General features: G+C 51.9%; 2 protein-coding genes across 4 annotated transcripts in view; one reads left to right on the top strand and one right to left on the bottom strand.

Annotated features, from left to right (window-relative positions):
- MCFD2 (multiple coagulation factor deficiency 2) overlaps positions 1-158 on the bottom strand; it is a 20,426-nt gene extending 20,268 nt beyond the window's left edge. The window contains exon 1 of the mRNA XM_015557884.1: positions 99-158. The gene's annotated coding sequence lies outside the window, so the exon portion shown is untranslated. The remainder of the gene's footprint in view (positions 1-98) is intronic.
- TTC7A (tetratricopeptide repeat domain 7A) overlaps positions 7-20,227 on the top strand; it is a 109,515-nt gene continuing 89,294 nt past the window's right edge. For 2 of the 3 annotated variants that reach the window (XM_015557879.1, XM_006778627.2), the window contains exons 1-3: positions 7-252; positions 8,365-8,528; positions 15,373-15,541. In XM_015557879.1, coding sequence (XP_015413365.1) covers positions 69-252; positions 8,365-8,528; positions 15,373-15,541 — 517 coding nt within the window. In that variant the 5' untranslated portion in view covers positions 7-68. Of the gene's footprint in view, positions 253-8,364; positions 8,529-15,372; positions 15,542-16,997; positions 17,107-20,227 lie in introns of those variants that run through there. The other variant, XM_015557882.1, reaches the window with a different exon arrangement.

Below are 20,227 nucleotides of genomic sequence, written 5' to 3'. Positions count from 1 at the left end.
CCGGGACGCCGCCCCCGGCCGGGTCTCCACTTCTTAGCCGCACCTCCCATGACAGCGCCCGCGCGAAGATGGCTGCGAAGGGCTCACACGGCTCCCACCTGAAGGTAGAGAGCGAGCTGGAGCGCTGCCGCGCCGAGGGCCTCTGGGACCGCATGCCCCAGCTGGTCCGGCAGATGAGGGCGCTGGTCCTGCCCAGTGGTGGAGGCAGCCGGAGAGCCATCTCGAGCGCCTTATTCACCCCTCCGGACACCGGTGAGTGAGGGAAGGGGCTGGTTCGCTGGCTGGAGCGCGCGAAACGCGCCTCCTCCTCCGGGAAGTGCGCCCCGACTGCCCCCCAGCCTCGCCGGCCGTCTTTGGTATTACCCTTCCTGTCGTGCTAGTCTTAGGAGTGCCCGGGCGGTTAGAACGGCTTTCCTGCCCCAGGAGAAAACCCGTGCAGGTTGGGTGCTTTGGGGAAAGGGGGAATCGTCTTTTGCTCTCTGCCCTTTAGGATCTTGTGGGCAACTCCATCTATTGTGAAATGGTGGTTTGGGCACGTGTCAGATTAGGGCTTGGGCTGGGCTCTTGCACCACCTTTGAGCTCCCGTCAGGTGAACACTGTGTGTCTCCCCATGCCTTCCCCCAAGTCAAGTTGACAGCGGGAGCTCTGTCCACAACAGACCTACTCGGAGGGGTTGATGGGGGGTGGGGGGGGGCGAGTGTGAAAGAGGCCCGGTAAGCCTCAGTTTCCTCCTTTGTGGCCGGGCTCGGGACCCTTCTAGCCCTGGCAGCCCGTGGCGTTAGCAGCAGGGCTGGGCTCCTGGGTGGGAAAGTACCCTGATGTGGCAGTGGGGGAAACCCCGCCCCCGTCTCCAACCTCAAATCCTGTCCCTGGTGCCTCCAGCTCAGCCTGGAGAGCCCTCTCTGAGCCCTATCTTTGAGCGCTTCAGAGCCCTGTGGAAGGAAGTAAATACACCCAGTTATAAAGAGTTTTAAACACTGCCTGTGGAAGGCTCTGTGGAGAAGGAATGAAAATAATAGTAATAGTAATAGCTAACACTTCCCTAGCACTCACTGTGTGCCAGACACTGTCCTAAGCACTTTAATGGACTCATTAATTCCTCCCAGCAACCCCAAGAAACAGGTACTCTTGTTTGCCCCACTTACAGATAAGGATACTGAGGCACAGGGAAGTTTAAGTAACTTGATCATCCCGTTGATAAGTGGTGGAATCAGGATTTAAACCCCGATTTCTCAGCACATCCTTGTAATCGCTGTAGTCTTACCTCTCAAAGATGTGCAGCACCAAATCCCAGCCTGAAGAGTTGCCAAAATGGACAGGGAGGCAGGGAGGTGAACAGAGGGCAATTGTGCATTAGATGGTGGGGCTCAGGAAGTAGCAGAATGTGTACTGACCTCTGACAGTGGAAAGGGCAGAATGTGTCTGTCCACTGAGGGGTACGGATAGAAGGACACTGAGGGGGGCTAGGTGGCAGGGACGGGCAGTCAGGTTGAACCTTTGAGGTAGTTCTAAGTGTGATAGTGGCCAAAGCTGGTACATATATGGGAGAAGCTGGTGAGCCCCCCCTTTTAGGGCAGAATAGATAAATTACAGGTTCCTCTCTATCCCCGATATGGGTTGATGTGGGGTAAGTCTGGTGCGGGTGGGAAATGGAAAGTGACCCACACAGAAGGCATTGGGGTCTTCTCAGAGGTATGGGAATCTGAGTCAGGTTGGCACTGCAGAGAAACACACTGGGACCAAGACAGGAACCAGGCCTCCTTCCAGCCATACTGGGCTGTGTTTCCTAAGCTATTCTCCAGCGGTCTCAAGACGTTGAATGTTTATTCATTGGTATCCCAGAAAGAAAGAGTTTAGAGAGCCACACAAGTTAAGAAATTAGACCTAATAGATTAAATATCGTTTAAACTGCAGGACTTATAAGGGCCTTTAATATGCTCAGCTGCATGTGATGTTAAAGCCAAGGTTAGAGTATAAATACCACATTTCTCAGACTTCCCTTACTATATTCTGTGAAGCATTATTGGGAAACACTGGTATGACAGTTTATAAATGGTATGGTATAAAGTGCTTTCTCTATTTTTTCCTTTTTTATTTTTTTGTTAATCCTCACTCGAGGATATTTTTCCCCATCAATTTTTAGACAGAGTGAAAGGGAGAGGGAGAGACTGAGAGAGATAGAAACATCGATGTAAGAGAGGCACATCAATTGGTTGTCTCCCGCACACACCCAGACCAGGGCCAGGATCGTGCCCGCAACTGAGATAAGTACCCTTGACTGGAATCAAACCTGGGACCCTTCAGTCCACGGGCTGATGCCCTATCCAGTGAGCCAACCCAGCTAGGGCTCTATAATTTCTGTGGGGAGGACAGGAATTATTGTCTCCATTATATATTTTTTAAGTATATTTTATTGATTTTTTTACAGAGAGGAAGGGAGAGAGATAGAGAGTTAGAAACATCGATGAGAGAGAAACATCGATCAGCTGCTTCCTGCACACCCCCTACTGAGGATGTGCCTGCAACCCAGGTACATGCCCTTGACCGGAATCGAACCGGGGACCTTTCAGTCTGCAGGCCGACGCTCTATCCACTGAGCCAAACCGGTTTCAGCCCCATTATATTTTTGTTTTAAATAATTTATTTCAGAGAGGAAGGGAGAGAGAGAGAGAAACATAAATAAGAGAGAATCTTTGATCAGCTGACTCCTGCATGCCCCCTACCAGGGATCAAGCCCAAAACCCAGGCATGTGCCCTGACCCGGAATCGAACATAGGTCGACGCTCAACCACTGAGCCACACCAGCAGGGCTATTGTCCCCATTTTAAACACAGAGACACCAAGACTCAGAGAAGTCACATGATGTATATGTGGCAGAGCCTGTCCCCAAGCCTGAGCCCATGCAACCAAGTCTGCTAGTAACAGACTGGGGCATATGGAGCCTGGCCTAACTTCACTGTGGGAACGGACCAGCATGAGGGAGATTGAAGGATGGTGGGAGGTCTCTCCTGTCAATTTTGGGGTCAGTGATTTTTTCCCCACTGTTAAATCCTTAGATACACTATCCCCAAATGCACCCATGCCCATGAGCAAGGAAAACTGACTCCCAAAGCCCATGCATGGAGCTTTTTTTTTTTGGATTGTCTGCTATCTTGGTTCTTTCTCCATGGGGCCCCGCCCCCCCCCCCCCCAAAAAACCCCTTTTTTTTCTTTTTTTTTTTCCTTTTTTTTTTTTTTTTTGTTAATGCTCACCCAAGGATATTTTCTCCATTGATTTTCATAGAGAGTGGAAGGGAGAATGAGAAAGAGAAACATCAACCTAGGTACATACCCTTGACTAGAATCGAACCCAAGACCCTTCTGTCCATGGGCTGACACTCTATCCACTGAGCCAAACTGTCTAGGGTTCCACTGGGTTCTTGATCACTTGAGGGACTGAAAGGCTGTTTTCTGCGGGGTGGTGTTGTTGGAACTGACCCCCCACAACTCAGGAGGGAGTTCCTTAGAGTCCCACCTGGCCTGTTGGACTCTTCCAGTCAGTGCCTGGAAGCTTTAACAGTTCTATAACTTGGGAGAGGGGAAGAAGGTATGAGGGGGAGCCAACCCCCAGTTGAAACCCATTGTACAGACTGAGGCCCTGAGGCCCTGCCGCATCTGTGGGGTTTCCCTCAGAAGCTAGAAATCCCAAAGCATGGATTTCACTGCAGGGAGTAGGAGGGGAGGGCTCCACTGAGGGGGCTTCTTGCTGGTCTGGTGGGAGTGAAGGACTAGGAGAAGCTCCCTCAGAAGGGCCCCTACCCCCTTTTCCGGTCTGGGGAGGCCGCTCCCCGCCACCCACCCAGGGGGAAGGTGGTTGCCCCTTTTGGCACACTTACTTTCAAACTCACATCTGGTTTAGATTTGATCAGGATGGAGCAGGGGAACCCCGAGTACAGCTCTCTGTGGTGGGGTTCGTTCGCGTAAAAACAAAGAGCCTATCCAAGTGGTTAAAGAGTGTTTCTTCAGATGAAGTTAGAAGGGGTGTTGGAGGTGGGTGGCCTCTGACCAGTTTCAGCCTCTTCCTTCTCTCTCAACGCTTGGAAGGCCCCCACCCTCTGCAGCCCTATGAGGTGAGCAGCTGTGGAGACCGCCACGTCCCCATGTGACCTGGTGAGGAGGGGCCTGGTCTGGACGCCAGGCTTGCTGGCTGGCTGCACCCAGGTTTCCAGACAGCGAATTGGCAGGTTGTGGGGAGGGGAACACTGTCCTGCAAATGTGGGTGCGGGGAGGAGGCAGGTGTCCTTGAAGTGGGACTCTGTGACCTGGCACCCTGGAGAGGCCTGGAGAAGGTGGGAGCAGAGAGGAAGCTAGCTGCCAGAGTTCTTCAAAACAAGGTGGGTGGCAGACAGGGTGGCCACTAGGTGGTGGCCTCATTTGAGTCTCTGTCAAGGGCAGGGGGCTGGGCTGGGCTGCCAGAATCAGCACCCAGGCTCCCAGAGTCTCATTCTGTCAAGAAGGGGATGCCCCCAGCAGGGGAGAAGCTGACCCCTTTACCCAAACCGTGTACGGAGTAGATTTTGGACAATACGATGATAAAAAGCGATTTGTTCTACCTTCAGAGAGGGACAGGGAAGCCTCTATACACCTGGATTCTCGTTTAACAACTGAAAATCAAGAACTTTTGATTTTAAAATATCCTTCAGTTCCATAGACTGGCCAGTTGAGAATAATAGGATGGAAAGAAAGTTGGCGGGGGTTGGGGTGGGGGGCGAGAAAGATTGGTACAGGGAGAAGTGAGCAAGAAAGAAAAGAAAGTAAATTCCCAACACCTACTGAGTGACTGCTAAACAAAACAGAATGAGTGGGGGTGAGAGGAGGGAAAATGGTTCTGGAGAAGGACCTGAAGTGTTAATTTATAAAATAGTCTAAAACTTGTAATTCTTATCCCTGCCCTTGGAATTAGTATTAATCCTTTTTTCTTTTTTAATGATTTTATTGATTTGAAAAAGAGAGAAAGGGAGAGGGAGAGAGAGAAACATCGATCAGTTTGCCTCCAGCACGCACCCAATCGAGGATCGACTTGACCACATGGGTACGTGCCTGACAAGTAATGGAACCGGTAACCTTTCGGTGCATGGGATGATGCTCCAACCAACTGAGCCACCGGCCAGGGCACTATTAGTTTTTAACCTTAGACTGTTCTTTATTTCTGAACTATCGGAAGCTTTGCTCTGCATGGGATGCGAGGGAGACAGATTATCCTTTGGCTGTGCTATTCTATTGTTATGGGCTGTGGCCGTCATACTATTGCATCTTTTTATTTTCATCTATAAAATGGGAATAATATCTATCTTTTAGGGCCGTGCTGATTAAATGATACTTTATAATAAAGTACCTGGCACTCAGTAGGCCCTCAACAAATATTAGTCTCCCTTATTCATTAAAAGGTGAAGGAATTAGCTAAAGAACATATATGCAGAGCCCATGCACACAGACGATAGTGATGTGAGGGCCCTGGAGGGGGAGCCAGGGGCGGAGTGGAGGGGGGCGGGGAAGAAATGCGGGCCATCTGCAATAGTGTCAACCATAGAACATGTACATTTTTTTTAAAGGTGCTCTTATGGTTTAGAGCAGTGCTTCTCAAATGATCTGTGAGGACCAGTTTTATGATTTTAAATTCCCAATCTGATGTGCTCGGATACTTGCATAAGACACACAAACGTTTACCCTCCAATTTTTTATTATTCGATTCAACAGATTCAAAAGCATTCTGTCACATTATTGCCAACCTTTGTTGAACGTGTACTCTATGTTTCTGCACTTACCTCCAGGGACTGGGTCACACACTCACAGACCTACCGGTTCTAGTTCGGGGACCACACTTTGAGCAACAAGTGTTCAAAGGACACTCCCATAGTTTTGAGGAGCGGTGCGTGCCCTGGGGAGTATTTCAAGATTGAGGGTTGCCTGGAAGGAAGCTGGTTTCTCCAGGCCTGAAAGGAACCGAGCCAGTGAACCGTGGAGAGCTCTGGGCTGGGCAGCTGGGTGGCAGAGGCGGGGCCAGGTGGCTGGATGGCTCTGCTGCTGCGCAGGGAGCTGGCTGTTGTAGAGCAGAGCGCTAGTGCACTCCCAGGAGGAGGGCGGGGACCCGCCTAGGAGGCGGAGCCCAGGGAAGGGCAGGTCCCTGCAAGGAACAGGTTCCTAACCCCACCCCTGGTTTTACAAAGGCAAAACAGGTGAGGGAGAGCAGTTTGCCTAGAGGTGCACCTTTCAGGCACCCGCTGCTAAGCATCCCACCACTCCTTCTGGCCAAGATTTGGAAATGACGCTCTAACCACTGAACAACTAACTGGCTAGGGCTGGATTCTGCTTTCTTGTCAATTTATTTTGGAATTCATTCCTCCGTAATAGCACAGACTGAGCTTCCTCGTTCCTTTTTATAGCAGCGTGGTGTCCTTTTTTATGGATGTACCATGCTTTAATCAGCCTCCTGTTGGTGGACACACAGATTTCCTCTAATTTCCTGCTATTACAAATAATGCTACAGGAATGACCTTATATGTAGGTTACTTTACACATTTGCAAGGACATCTGTAGAAGCAGAATTGCTGAGTCAGTGGCAATGTACAAAAATAATTTTGATATATGTTGCTAATTTGCCCTTTATAGAGATCCTATCAACTTCTATTCTATTAGTGATGGATGATGGTTTCAACCAGGTACTTGTCTGGCCATTTCCTCCAAATCTTAATTTGAGAAATCAAGAGGTAGGTATAGCAAAAGATCCACTAAAAGGCTATGGCGTCCCTAGAGGGAACTATGACTGTCCTAGGGACTCTGGGCTTTTGGGATGTTCTCTCATGGAATCTCCCTTATGGATGGAGACTCTTCAGAGGCATGCAGTTTGGAACCAGTGGCTTTGTTTTGTTATTTTTTATTTAAAAAAATATGTTTTTATTGATTTCAGAGAGAGGAAGGGAAAGGGAGAGAGAGAAACATCAATGATGAGGAGAATCATTGATCGGCTGTCTCCTGCATGCCCCCCACTGGGGATCAACCCTGCAACCCGGGCATGTGCCCTGACCAGGAATCGAACTAAGACCACCTGGTTCATGGGTTGACACTCAAGCAGTGAGCCCCACTGGCCTGGCTGGAACCAGTGGCTTTGAGTTGTGACTAAACTGAGGTGGTCTTAAGAGTGAGGAATTAGTGGCACCTCCGGGTAGGTGGCAGGAGAAAGAGCTCTGTGAAGAGATGGGACCAAGCACACATTTCTGGACACATTTTGGAGTGGCACGCAACTCCCTGAGGCTTGTGGCTGCCTCCTGGGGTAGTGGTGAGGGTCCGTTCACTCCGCAGCTATTTCCTGGGCACCTATGTGAGTAGGGGCCTGATCCTCACCCAGTTGAAGGGGAAGGACAATGAGACAGGCACATCAAGCACTACCTCCGGAGGCCATCATGAAAGCACACTTGACTCCGGCCCTGCACACTGAAGCCCCGAATTCTACTCCCACCCGAGTCACTTTTGCTGAAGGTAGCAGGAATATGGTGGTCACTAGATTGGCGTTTTCAATGTGATGGGGGAAGCAGCAAATTAAACCAAGCAGTATAAATTCACCTGCCAGGTGGTAAGGTCTACAAATAAGCTGGCATATGTGAGAGAACCCCAGAAAGTGCCGGTACTAACCCTGTTTAAGGATTTGCCTTGCTGACAAGCAAATCTGCTTCCTACCTCAACTCTTCACTTGGTTGCTAGGTTCTCCCTGGGTCATGTTAAATAAAATGCCTTCAAAGTGGAGAAAACCAAATGTGGTTTTTTGGAAATTCGGAGCACGTGAAAATGCATTATTAAACCATCTCATATCATTTTCTTCTCTGGTCATTTGGGGAAATTCCTTCTTGGTCTAAGCTAAGAACTTATTGTAGGGAGTGGCTATAGGGTCAAGCCCCGGACTGACCTGTGGCAGAGCCACATACAAGCCCCAGCTTGGAGGGCAGAGCCCTCCTGGCACAATTAAGCTTGACCCAATAGCCATTCCCTACGCTTTATTACCTACAATGGGTCATGGGTGTGACTTTGTGTCTCATTTTAAATTCTGAAGTTCTGGTAATTAGTCCCAAATCCTGGAAATTGCCTCCCCAACCACTAAACTACAGAAAATAAACCCAAAGGAGCGATTTGTGCTGGTACAATACCTGCTGGGGTGTGTGTGCGTGTGTGTGTGTGTGTTTAAGGCTGTTTAAGTTTATGAAAACAGTGCCTTCATTGATTTTCTCGGACCTGGGAAATTTATGTGCTGGGATCAGGTGGTTGGGTCGCTACAGGGACAAGTCTCAGTCTCCACATGTGCCATGCTCAGAGATCGCTGCCCTGTTTTTCAGATGACTTTGGAAAATTGCTCCTGGCTGAGTCCCTCCTGGAGCAGTGTTTGAAGGAGAATAATGCCAAGATAAAAGACTCCATCCCTTTGCTGGAAAAAAATGAGCCAAAGATGAATGAAGCCAAAAACTATCTGAGTAGTATCCTCAACCATGGGAAGCTGTCGGTAAGTTGTCAGCCCTCCAAGTGTAGGGCCACCTTTCCTCTCCTGCTTCCTATCTGCTCTCAACCTCCCTGAGTTATTCCGTCACCTGAGCAGCATGTGTCCTTTAGGGTTGGCCTTGTGCTATTCAATACAGTAGCCACTAGCCACATAAACGCTTGAAATGTGGCTAATCCAAATTGAGATGTGCTATAAGCGTAAAACATACACTGGAGTTTGAAGACTTAGTACAAAACAAAGAATGTGAAAGATCATTAATACTTTACATTGATTACATGTTCAGATGATAGAATGAATTGAGTTGAATAAAACTGTTAAAATTAATTTGATCCTTTCTAATGTGTCTAGAACATTTTATTAGAAAATTTAAATTACACATATGGCGTAAATTATATTTCTATTGGACAATGCTTGGTTGACTTCGTATGTGCCTGGTCCTGTGTGCTCTTTGGGGGTCTCAGGGAAACAGTGAACCCAAGATCTAGTTGGAAACAGGCAAACATACAGAGCTGGCTAGCGACAGAAGAGCTCAACAGGGCAAGCCAGTTTAAGTCCAAGTGCATTTATTGAGCACCTACTGTATGCAAGACACCGAGGGAAGTATAGTCACAGCCTTCTCTAGACCTTTACTACTCAAAGCATGGTCTGCCCACCTATAGATTGGGCATGATCTGGAAGCTGGTTATAAATGCAAAATCTGAACCAGAATCTGCATTTAAGAAGCTCTCTGGGTGATTATTGCACATTAACATTTGAGACTGTTCTAGATTACAGAGTACCCTGAGCTACAGTAGAGGTATTGATATGTCATTAGAGACCCAAAGAAGATATAATGTTTCTAGAAATATTCTAAAGTAATATATTTATTAACCTAAGCATTTGGTTACAACCTACTGTGTGCAAGGCATTGTGTTATGTACTTTGAGGGCAATAAAGGTGAGTTCAGCATGGACCCTGTCCTCCAGGAGGTGTAGGTCTACTGCGAAGATAATTCCTATCAGCACACTGTCCAGGGTGGACTCTGACACAAGCCACAGGCATGTGTACATGCACAGGCAAGTCTGAGGGGAACAGTCCTGGGGGTGAGGTAGGCGTCAACTCAGAGATGGTAATACTAGAATTGGACCTGGGGAGGGCTGGGCCTTGAAGTGGGAGGGAGATGGGCATATAGAGATAGGACAGAGCAACAGAGCATTCCAAGCTAAGGAAGCAGTGTGTAATCTAAGGGTTCCTCTTATAAGAGTTTCATTAAAATATGTCAGTTAGGAAGAGTAAAAGGGAATGGTGGGTAATTAGGTTATAAAAGTACAGTGGGTCCAGAGAATGGGGACTGGAACACCACACCAAGAAGCACGCGGCTTTTTCTATAAGCAGTGCAGGGTGAGTGTTCTGGAAGTTTAAGGTTACCGCCTTTAGACTCATGCTGTGATGGGATGGTTGAGGCTCTGGGAGATTTCGTATTGGATTAAAATAGCTGCTTGACCCTGAGCATGTCCCCTGACCTCTTGGGCCCTACAGTTCCCCATCTACCAATCAAAAGGGTTGGACATGATTGGTGAGTCCCAAGCTCTTCCCACTAAGACCTCTTCTAATTTTTTTCTTTCCAGTAGATGCCATTAAATATTTAAAAATTGTTTTTAAAATAAATATGACTTAGGCTTATTGTAAAAAATTCATCACATAAACAAGTGGTTTGAATAATAAATAAAAGGCCTTGTTTGCCACCCCTCAAAACCCTACCCCATTCCCATCCCCGTAGTTGAGCACTGGTCATCATTGGGCGTGTGTCCCACACTCCTTTCTCTGTGTGTTAACCAACATGCATGCACACATATAGAGCTTTCTTTTCTTATTAGAGTCACAGGCTACATATTTGACAAGTTGCTCTTTTGCACTGAGAACTTTCACTTGGAGCTTTCTCCATGCCAATGCCTCTTCCTTTGTATTGGCCTAATAGTATACTCATGTATTGTTGTGGAAAACTGTGTTGTTTATTTTATATTGCAGATTTTACCATGCTCTATTCATCAAAGACATACAGAGTCACTGATAACACAGAGAAATTCCCTGTTATCCAGGCCAAAGGCAAAATAAAATGTTAAAAGTAGTTTATGGGGTTCTCTATCTTACCCCAAAGGCTGGAGTATGGCTGAGGAGGGGGTGATGTTTCCTGGCAGCAGATGAAATCCCAGGTGGATTCCTGTATAGTAACTGATGGGATGAGGAGAGTGGAGAGGCGGGTCCTGGGGCATCTCCTCAGGGTAGTTTGAAACCTACTCTTGGTGGCCTGCCAAGCTCAGTCCTGTGGAAGTCGGTGAAAACAACCATTTGTCATAACTTGTGATCCACTGAGTGCCAGGCCTTGCACCATCTCCTGGGTGCCTCTTGTAACCCTCTCAATGGCATTTTCTAGTATCCCCATTCTCCAGGTGAAGAAACTGAGGCCCAAGAGAGGTTAGTCACTTAACCAAGGACCATAGCAGCAGCTCCAGGACTTACGCCAGTCAGGGCAGCCCAGGTGGATTCCTGTATAGTAACTGATGGGATGAGGAGAGTGGAGAGGCGGGTCCTGGGGCATCTCCTCAGGGTAGTTTGAAACCTACTCTTGGTGGCCTGCCAAGCTCAGTCCTGTGGAAGTCGGTGAAAACAACCATTTGTCATAACTTGTGATCCACTGAGTGCCAGGCCTTGCACCATCTCCTGGGTGCCTCTTATAACCCTCTCAATGGCATTTTCTAGTATCCCCATTCTCCAGGTGAAGAAACTGAGGCCCAAGAGAGGTTAGTCACTTAACCAAGGACCAGGACTTACACACAGGCCTGTTTGTCTTCACCTCTCAAGCCCTCATGCTCTTTCCTACTTCTCGGTGCTGTGTCCCTACGTCCTGGAATGGAAACAAGATAATGACAGATGACTCATACGAATGTTAGTGATGATGGTGACACTTGGGCTCTCACGGGTCCCATTTTGCCTCCGTGAAGCATTTCTTCATCTCTCCTCTCCTCTCACCTGGGCATTCACATGCGGTCGTTCTTTCCTGTCCGTTGACAGAGACAATGAGGCACAAAGACTAGGTGACAGGCCTGCTCCACAGCAGAGGGACTATTCCCCAGACGGAGCGGCTTCCTGCGTAGCCTCCTTCCACTGGGCCCGGGCTCTGTGGTTCCCTGACTGTTGGGTTGACAGGCCAAGAACATTTCAAATCCAAATGCACAGGCTCCACAGTGTGGCCAACTTTCAAATCTGCCAAATATGGACATTAAAAAAATAACAGCAAAACTGTACCATTCTCTATTGCCATCATAACACCAAAAGGCAAGACGAATATGCTTTCAGAATTAAGGGCAGCTTTTTAAATAGTATAAATTCAGCTTTATGAAACATTCCCACATTGTCCTTAATGTGTCCCCAGCTAAGTGGAAGCTCTGTTGTAAACTGTCATTGGTCCACCAGGAACCACCTCGCGCCACCCTATCATCACGCCCTGAAACTTGTCCTTCGGAGCGTAGCTGCCCTTTTCCCCATTTACAGCAGAACAGGATAATAATAATAATAATTACTCATGCCCTGTATTTATCATGCTTCTTTCTAAAGAAAAGTTCAAAGCTCTTTTCTGGACTTTGCCCTATTAATGCTCTTGGCATAGCTATGATGGGAGATGAGGAGTAGGTGTTAGGATCTGGCCCTCACGATGGGATAACGAGGCCGAGCAAGGAGGAAACATGCCTGTGGCTTGAGACCAATGCAGAGAATAGCAGAGATGTTGCCCGCCTTGGAGGAACCGTGGGCTGCATGCCCCTGGGGGTGTGTCATGTATGGCCCTGGCCCAGGGAGGGAGTGGCCTACTAGGGAGACCAGCAAATGCCCTTGAAAAATTCAGCCTTTGAGAGTTAATCAGTAGTCAGCAGGTCAGGCTTGCAGGAGCTGACCGGGCCCATTTGGTAGAGGCATTGTAGGAATTCAGCAGGGAGGGAGCTCCCTGGTAGTCAGGGAGGCTTCCAGGAGGAGGTGGGCCTGAGCAAGACCCCAAAGGCTCGAGGAGGAGCTGGATAGCTTGAGGGAAGGGGAGACTATTCCAGATAGGGAGCCTGCGTGAGCAAAGGCAAAGGTAGAATGTGTATTTACAAAAACCAAAGAGACTATGAGGAAAGGGAATTTGGTTGTGCCATACTCCATTCTCTTAGTTGGCTTCGGAGAGGGCAGTAGATGGTGCGGAGTGGTGGAAGCTTCCCTTGCGGTCTTTCACTGTGCCCCAGAGTCTGTCACTGTGCCCCCGAGTCTGTCACTGTGCCCCCGAGTCTGTCACTGTGCCCCCGAGTCTGTCACTGTGCCCCCGAGTCTGTCACTGTGCCCCCGAGTCTGTCACTGTGCCTCCGAGTCTGTCACTGTGCCCCAGAGTCTGTCACTATGTCCCCGAGTCTGTCACTGTGCCCCAGAGTCTGGCACTGTGCCCCAGAGTCTGTCACTGTGCCGCCGAGTCTGTCACTGTGCCCCCGAGTCTGTCACTGTGCCTCCGAGTCTGTCACTGTGCCCCAGAGTCTGTCACTATGTCCCCGAGTCTGTCACTGTGCCCCAGAGTCTGGCACTGTGCCCCAGAGTCTGTCACTGTGCCGCCGAGTCTGTCACTGTGCCCCCGAGTCTGTCACTGTGCCTCCGAGTCTGTCACTGTGCCCCAGAGTCTGTCACTATGTCCCCGAGTCTGTCACTGTGCCCCAGAGTCTGGCACTGTGCCCCAGAGTCTGTCACTGTGCCGCCGAGTCTGTCACTGTGCCCCCGAGTCTGTCACTGTGCCTCCGAGTCTGTCACTGTGCCCCAGAGTCTGTCACTATGTCCCCGAGTCTGTCACTGTGCCCCAGAGTCTGGCACTGTGCCCCAGAGTCTGTCACTGTGCCGCCGAGTCTGTCACTGTGCCCCCGAGTCTGTCACTGTGCCTCCGAGTCTGTCACTGTGCCCCAGAGTCTGTCACTATGTCCCCGAGTCTGTCACTGTGCCCCAGAGTCTGGCACTGTGCCCCAGAGTCTGTCACTGTGCCGCCGAGTCTGTCACTGTGCCCCCGAGTCTGTCACTGTGCCTCCGAGTCTGTCACTGTGCCCCAGAGTCTGTCACTATGTCCCCGAGTCTGTCACTGTGCCCCAGAGTCTGGCACTGTGCCCCAGAGTCTGTCACTGTGCCGCCGAGTCTGTCACTGTGCCCCCGAGTCTGTCACTGTGCCTCCGAGTCTGTCACTGTGCCCCAGAGTCTGTCACTATGTCCCCGAGTCTGTCACTGTGCCCCAGAGTCTGGCACTGTGCCCCAGAGTCTGTCACTGTGCCGCCGAGTCTGTCACTGTGCCCCCGAGTCTGTCACTGTGCCTCCGAGTCTGTCACTGTGCCCCAGAGTCTGTCACTATGTCCCCGAGTCTGTCACTGTGCCCCAGAGTCTGGCACTGTGCCCCAGAGTCTGTCACTGTGCCGCCGAGTCTGTCACTGTGCCCCCGAGTCTGTCACTGTGCCTCCGAGTCTGTCACTGTGCCCCAGAGTCTGTCACTATGTCCCCGAGTCTGTCACTGTGCCCCAGAGTCTGGCACTGTGCCCCAGAGTCTGTCACTGTGCCGCCGAGTCTGTCACTGTGCCCCCGAGTCTGTCACTGTGCCTCCGAGTCTGTCACTGTGCCCCAGAGTCTGTCACTATGTCCCCGAGTCTGTCACTGTGCCCCAGAGTCTGGCACTGTGCCCCAGAGTCTGTCACTGTGCCGCCGAGTCTGTCACTGTGCCCCCGAGTCTGTCACTGTGCCTCCGAGTCTGTCACTGTGCCCCAGAGTCTGTCACTGTGCCCCAGAGTCTGATCGCCACGCAGGGAGTCAGGGGCAGCTCCTTCCTGCGGAGACAGGCTGGGTTGGGAACCAGCGCAACTTCTCCAGGGAGCTCTGTGGCCAATGGATGATGCGTGGTGGGACAGTGCCTGCAGCCTGGCCAAAGGGGTGGTGGGCCTGCTGAGCATAGAAATGAAGACAGCAGACTAGAGTAGGGAGCCCCAAAGGTGGGAGATCCTGAAGACAGGCTGGCCCACGTCGAAGGCCATAATTCTGGGGCCGGGCCAACCAGACCTCCTCGAGGCCTGAGAGTCCTTGTATGGGATGCAGACTTGGGCATAAGCAGCACTTGGAAAAGTAAGGCAGAGAGAACGGGTGTGAGTTCAGGCACTTGACTGGGCACTTTTATTACCTGTTTCTGATAAGATGGGACGGGGGCCCATCAGGCCTTCACTCTCCTCCTCCCTTCTGCCCCACACTGCTGATCTCACCCCCCTCCCCACAGAGGTCCTGCTGTTGTTCGGGGGGGCTTCAGCTTGAGGCCTGTCATCTGCATGGTTCTCTCCACGGCCTTCCACCTAATTTTATGTTTGTGTATATTTACACACCCCCACCCCAAATTATATGAGGTCCCACAAAACGGGACTGCATCCCTGGCTTCTCACTTGCATTGAGAACAAGTGTCTGAACTCCCGGGTGCCAGCCTTTGCTGCAGCCTCTGGGGGCTGCAGGAGAGAGAAGGCGGCCCAGTCTGCAGGCTGCCTGCAGTGGAGCAGGGTGCATACAACACACACGTGAAACAGTTAGGGGCTCCTAAGAGGATTTCAATACCAATGTCAAGAGTTTCAATAAGTAGACCATGGACTGCAGGTGTGGAGAGAAGGGAGCCCTGGGCATGCGCTCGAAGGTCAGGGAAGGCTTCCTGCAGGAGGCTTCTGAGCAGGGTCTTAGGCAGATCGTCATGGCTCCCGCGAGAGGGTGCTCATCCTACCTGTTGGGGTGGGTGAAGCAGGGACTTTGGGCCAGGAGCCTGCTAATGTGGTCCTTATCCTTTCAGTCAAGGTACATGTGTGAGGCCATGCTGATCCTGGGCAAGCTGCACTACGTGGAGGGCTCCTACCGGGATGCCATCAGCATGTATGCGCGGGCCGGGATCGATGACATGTCCATGGAGAACAAGCCCCTGTATCAGATGCGGCTGCTGGCAGAGGCCTTTGTCATCAAAGGTAGGTGTGGGCACCTCTGGGGCTCCCCACCCATGCCCTGCTCGGTACACTCAGGTTCCCTTGTGCCAGGAGCAGGTGGTAGCTGTAGGGCAGCAGATGCTGGGTTGAGGGTGAGCCTGCTGGGCCGATGTCCAAGATACGTCACCTCCGGGTAGTGCCCAGGCCACGACCAGCTACGTGGACAGCAGTAGTAACTGGGCATGCTGGCTGAGGGCAGGCACCAGGCTGGACGTCAGAAGACTCAGGTTCTCACCCAGGCTCTGCCGACAGCTAGCTGCCCACTGTGTGCCCTTGCCCTCGTCACCTTTCTTGGCCGCAGCTGACTGATTTGTAAGACGGGACAGTAATACCTGCCCTCACAGGGTTACCATGACCAAGAGGAATTAGTTGTGTAACCAGGTTGAGAAAGGCTTAAAAATGTGCCATCCTGTTGTCAGGCTGGTGCCGGTGGCTGACAATGACTACAAATCGGGTGCTTGATGGTACAGAGCAGCCTGTCACTGCTCAGATATTTGTTGGGCACCTGGCGTGAGTGCCCCGGGGAGGGGAGGTGGTGGCAGGGCCCAGTGACGGGCAGGTCAGAACCAGTTCCTAGGGTGAGGGGTGCTCTGGTGGAGGCCCCGGCACATGGGGTCAGTGATGTAGGAATTTTACGATATAGGGGGTTGTGAATGGCCCACCTGGGGTAATAGTTTTGTGCTTCAGGCTCCTTCTTCCCAGGATCCAGAAGCGCTGGGATCACAGAGCCTGAGGCGTGGCCCTCTGCCCAGGAATTTTGAATGTTTGGTCATCTCCCTATTTCAGCACAAACCAATCCCCAGAGAAAAGTCTAGAAACGTGTGTGGCCCTGTGGGGATTTGGTGTCCGGCATTGCCAGACTATATGTCACCCTCTTTCCAACATAGAGAGGGACGTTCTCTCCATCTTACATATGGGGAAACTGAGGCTCAGAGAAGCTCTGTGCCTTGTACAAAGTTACCCAGAGATTTGAGGTGGAGCCAGGACAGGAACCTCCACTCTCTGATGCCGGCCTTGGAATATGAGTCCCCACCCCCATTCCTCTGTCTCCCTAGGATCCTGGGGAATTGGCTGTGATGTCTGTGCAGGGCATAGCCTCCTGGTCCCTGGCTGATGGGGCTTCCTAATGGCTGTTGTCCACTGCTGGGGCCCGGACCCCTTTCCCCATTGAGAGCCTGTTCACGCCATCCCAGGAAATCTGCCAAGAATGTCACCCTGGACAGACCCAGCACCAGCCTGCGGAGGGCAGGTGCCCCTCTGGGGTGGTCCAGTCTGTGGGCTCATCTCCCTTTGCTCTCATTCCCTTCTCTGGGCCCCTGGCACAGGCCAGTCTTGGGGGGCGATCTTCATTTGGCATTTGGGTCCTTTGGGCCTCTTGGAAACCACTTCTGCCACAGACTTCCCGAACCTAACACCTTTCCTTGGGGGTCCTTTCCAGCACTTTTTTCCTGTAGAACTGGCTCGGTGCCTACTGCTCCCTGTCTCCTGCTCTCTACTCTTTCCAGCACGCCTCCAGCTTCTTGGTGGTCAGAGGTCCTGCAGGGGAGGTAAGGAACCGGGCACCAAGGCGTGGGCTGCTCGGTCATGGGCTGTGCCAGCTCCCCGCCCCTCACTGACTGCACGTGGCCTCCCACTTGCCTGCCTCCTCTCTGCCAGTCCTCCCTGTCCTGTGGCAGTGACTGTGCCTGCTGCTTGGCATGCTGAGGTTCAACCAGCCCTGCGTGTGCTTGACGGAGACCATGCACGTGGCCTCCAGAGTGTGCATGATGTTGATTTTCCTAGGTTTGGGGGGCACCCAGTGGGTTTCCCCATGCACAGAGCAGGGGATGGGGATGGCTGGTCATTGGTCCTGACTCCGTTTATGAGCAAGAGGGTGTGTTATTCAGTCCGGGCTGCCAAAGCAAAATACTATAGACTGGGTGGCTTAAACCACAGTAATTTATTTCTCACAGTTCTGGAGGCTGGGAAGTTCAAGATCAAGGTACCAGCAGGGTTGGTATCTGTCTCCTTGGGTTGCAGGTGGCCACATTCTCACTGTGTCCTCACAAGACATGGCCTTTCCACCATGTGTGCACCTAGAGCGATCCCTCTCTCTTCCTCTTCTTGTAAAGCATTAATCCATCATTAGGCCCTCACCCTCAGGACCTCATCTAACTCTAATCACCTCCCAAAGGTACCATCACCTTCAGCTCATCTCCAAGGTGGGAGGTCGTTGTTGTGCCCACTCTGTGGATGAAAAAACTGAAGCATGCCCGGTCACATGGCTGGTAGGCAGCAGAGCTCGGATTGGGCCAGGTGGTCGTCTCCCCAGCTTGTGTTCTGCCTGTGAGAGAGGAGCCTACCAGAGGGTGATGGGGAGCAGTTACAGTTATTTCCAAGATGGGTTCGAGCAGACGAGGGTGCAGGTGCAGGAGCCCAGAGAAGGAGGTTCCTGGCACTGACTGCAGAGCTGGGGGGGATAGGGGGGAGCCAGCCAGGAGGGACGATGCCTTTGGGTACCATCATTCTGTCCCTGAGGGGAGCCCTAACTGGACCTTGTGGAAATAGGGACTTGAGCCTCTCCCAGCCTCCTTCAGCCCTGAGTAGAGCCCTGCACCCCTGTCCCAGGGTCTGCTTAGTACAGAAGCAGCCCAAGGCCATGGTGTCAGTGGACAGTTGCCCAGAAAATTTGCTTTTATATGTCAGCATCGGTCACTTTGGCTCAGAATGGGGAGCCTGTCCCACTCCTAGCCTATTCCCCCAGCCCTGCAATGGCCCCGTTGTGACTTCTTTCAAACCCTTGCCCTCTTCCCAAGCATGTTAGACCAGGGGACAGGCCTGGGAAAGGAAATGTTCCCAGTCCATTCCAGGTTCAGATGGTAGGTGCTGTAGTCCACCACCACTTTGGTTTGTGTATGTGTGTGTGGGGGCAGGTGCGGGGGGAGGGTGGAGGCAGGGGGAGAAGCTTCCATTTACTTTGTATTTAAAAACAATCCTATATAATAAAACCCTAATATGCAAATCGAGTGAATGGCAGAATGACCGGTCGCTATGACCCACACTGACCACCAGGTGGCAGATGCTCAATGCAGGAGCTGCCCCCTGGTGGTCAGTGCGCTATCACAGGGGGAGCGCCACTCAGCCAGAAGCTGGGCTCACGGCTGGCGAGCCCATCGGTGGTGGCGGGGGCCTCTCCTGCCTCCACAGCAGTGCTAAAGACCCCTGGGGGTGGGGGGTGTCCACCTGCTGGCTTAGGCCCCCTTCCCGCAGACATCCCCCAAGGGGTCCCGGACGGCGAGAGGGCACAGGCTGGGCTGAGGGAATGTTGTGCACCGGTCCTCTAGTCTAGAATAATTTGGTTTTGAGGCTCTTTTCGGGAGGTTGCCCACTCTCATAAAGCCCTTGGCAGGTCCCTGCTCCTTCAACTGTGCGCTCTGGGCTATCAGCCCTTCCTCTCCACTGAACTTAGAGCCCCTCAAGGACAGGTGGTGGCACCCCCAGTGTCCTCTCCCTCTTCTCCCTTCCCGAAGCCCCACACTCCAGCCAAATGAGGTCTGCTCCCAGTGTACAACATGCTAGACAAAGTCTCTTCCTTCACCTTTTCTTGGGCCACTGTCCTCACACATGGATAGCCCTCACATTCCCTCAGACACAGCTCAGGTGCCTCCTCCACCAGGAGGCTCCCCTTGGTTGTTGAGCTACAGCGTTCTCTCCCTCTTTCAACCTCCCCAGTTACAGGGCAGTCAGTATGTCCCTCCTGCCAGGGACCTGGCCTCTTATAGTTGTACCCCTCAAGGCCTCCAGCCCAGCTCTCACAGGGGAAAGTACAATTGGCAAGAAGTTAGTTGAGCAAGTGCCTACCAGGGATACTGAGAAGAACAGTTAAGGTCCCTTCCCTTGAGGGAGGCAGGCAGGCAGGTGAGCAAAGCCTGCAGCTGGTGTGCCCCGGCTCTAGGAAACAGCTGCTCAGGGGGAGGAGCTAAGTCTGCAGAGGCAGAACTGGTGAGTCACGAGCTACCTGGTGCCACTCTTTCTTGCCCGGTCTCTGCACCACAGGCCGTAGTGTCCGTGGAGTCTGCTGTTGGAAACACCAGGACATGCAAACACCCCCGAGGTGACCGGTCTATAGCTTATTGCCAGGGCCTGTTCGGGCGGGACAGTGGGCCTGCTGCCTCGTTGTGGTGCCTTGGCCATGTGGCTGCCCCCAGTTCCATTCAGTGGGGACCTTTCGGGCCTTGAGACCCAAGAGGGGCATTTGTGAAACCCCCCACTTCCAAACGGGCTGCCACACCTGGGACAGCCTTTTGAGTTGAGTGGTCTGAGGCCCGGGGCGCCAGGTTTGGGGTCTGCCTCTGCCTCTGCCTCCCTAGAACTCCCTAGTAAGAAGCCTTTGGCATTTGGCATTAGATCATCTTCATGGATGAGACACTAGAGGCAAAGACTGTTGACCCAGGGTCCTTGGATCTAGATCCAGGCCTAGAAGTATATCTCGTAGCAGCAGACCCCCAGCTCTTCTCAGCACCCCCAGCCCTCAGTTTAATGGGTAAGCCATGGGCTAGGCTGGGGTACACACGCCCTTTGCCCCCAAGCGGCTTCTGGTTGTCTAGCAGCAGGTGAGAGCCACAGCAGGGGAGCCTGGTGACGTCCTGGGGTGTCTGGCTTTTCCCAGGCCCAGCCCCAGCTCCTCAG

This window comes from Myotis davidii, unplaced genomic scaffold, assembly GCF_000327345.1.
Source record: "Myotis davidii unplaced genomic scaffold, ASM32734v1 scaffold6, whole genome shotgun sequence".
Taxonomy (NCBI): Eukaryota; Metazoa; Chordata; class Mammalia; order Chiroptera; family Vespertilionidae; genus Myotis; species Myotis davidii.
This window is presented reverse-complemented; position numbering and strand designations above follow the sequence as displayed.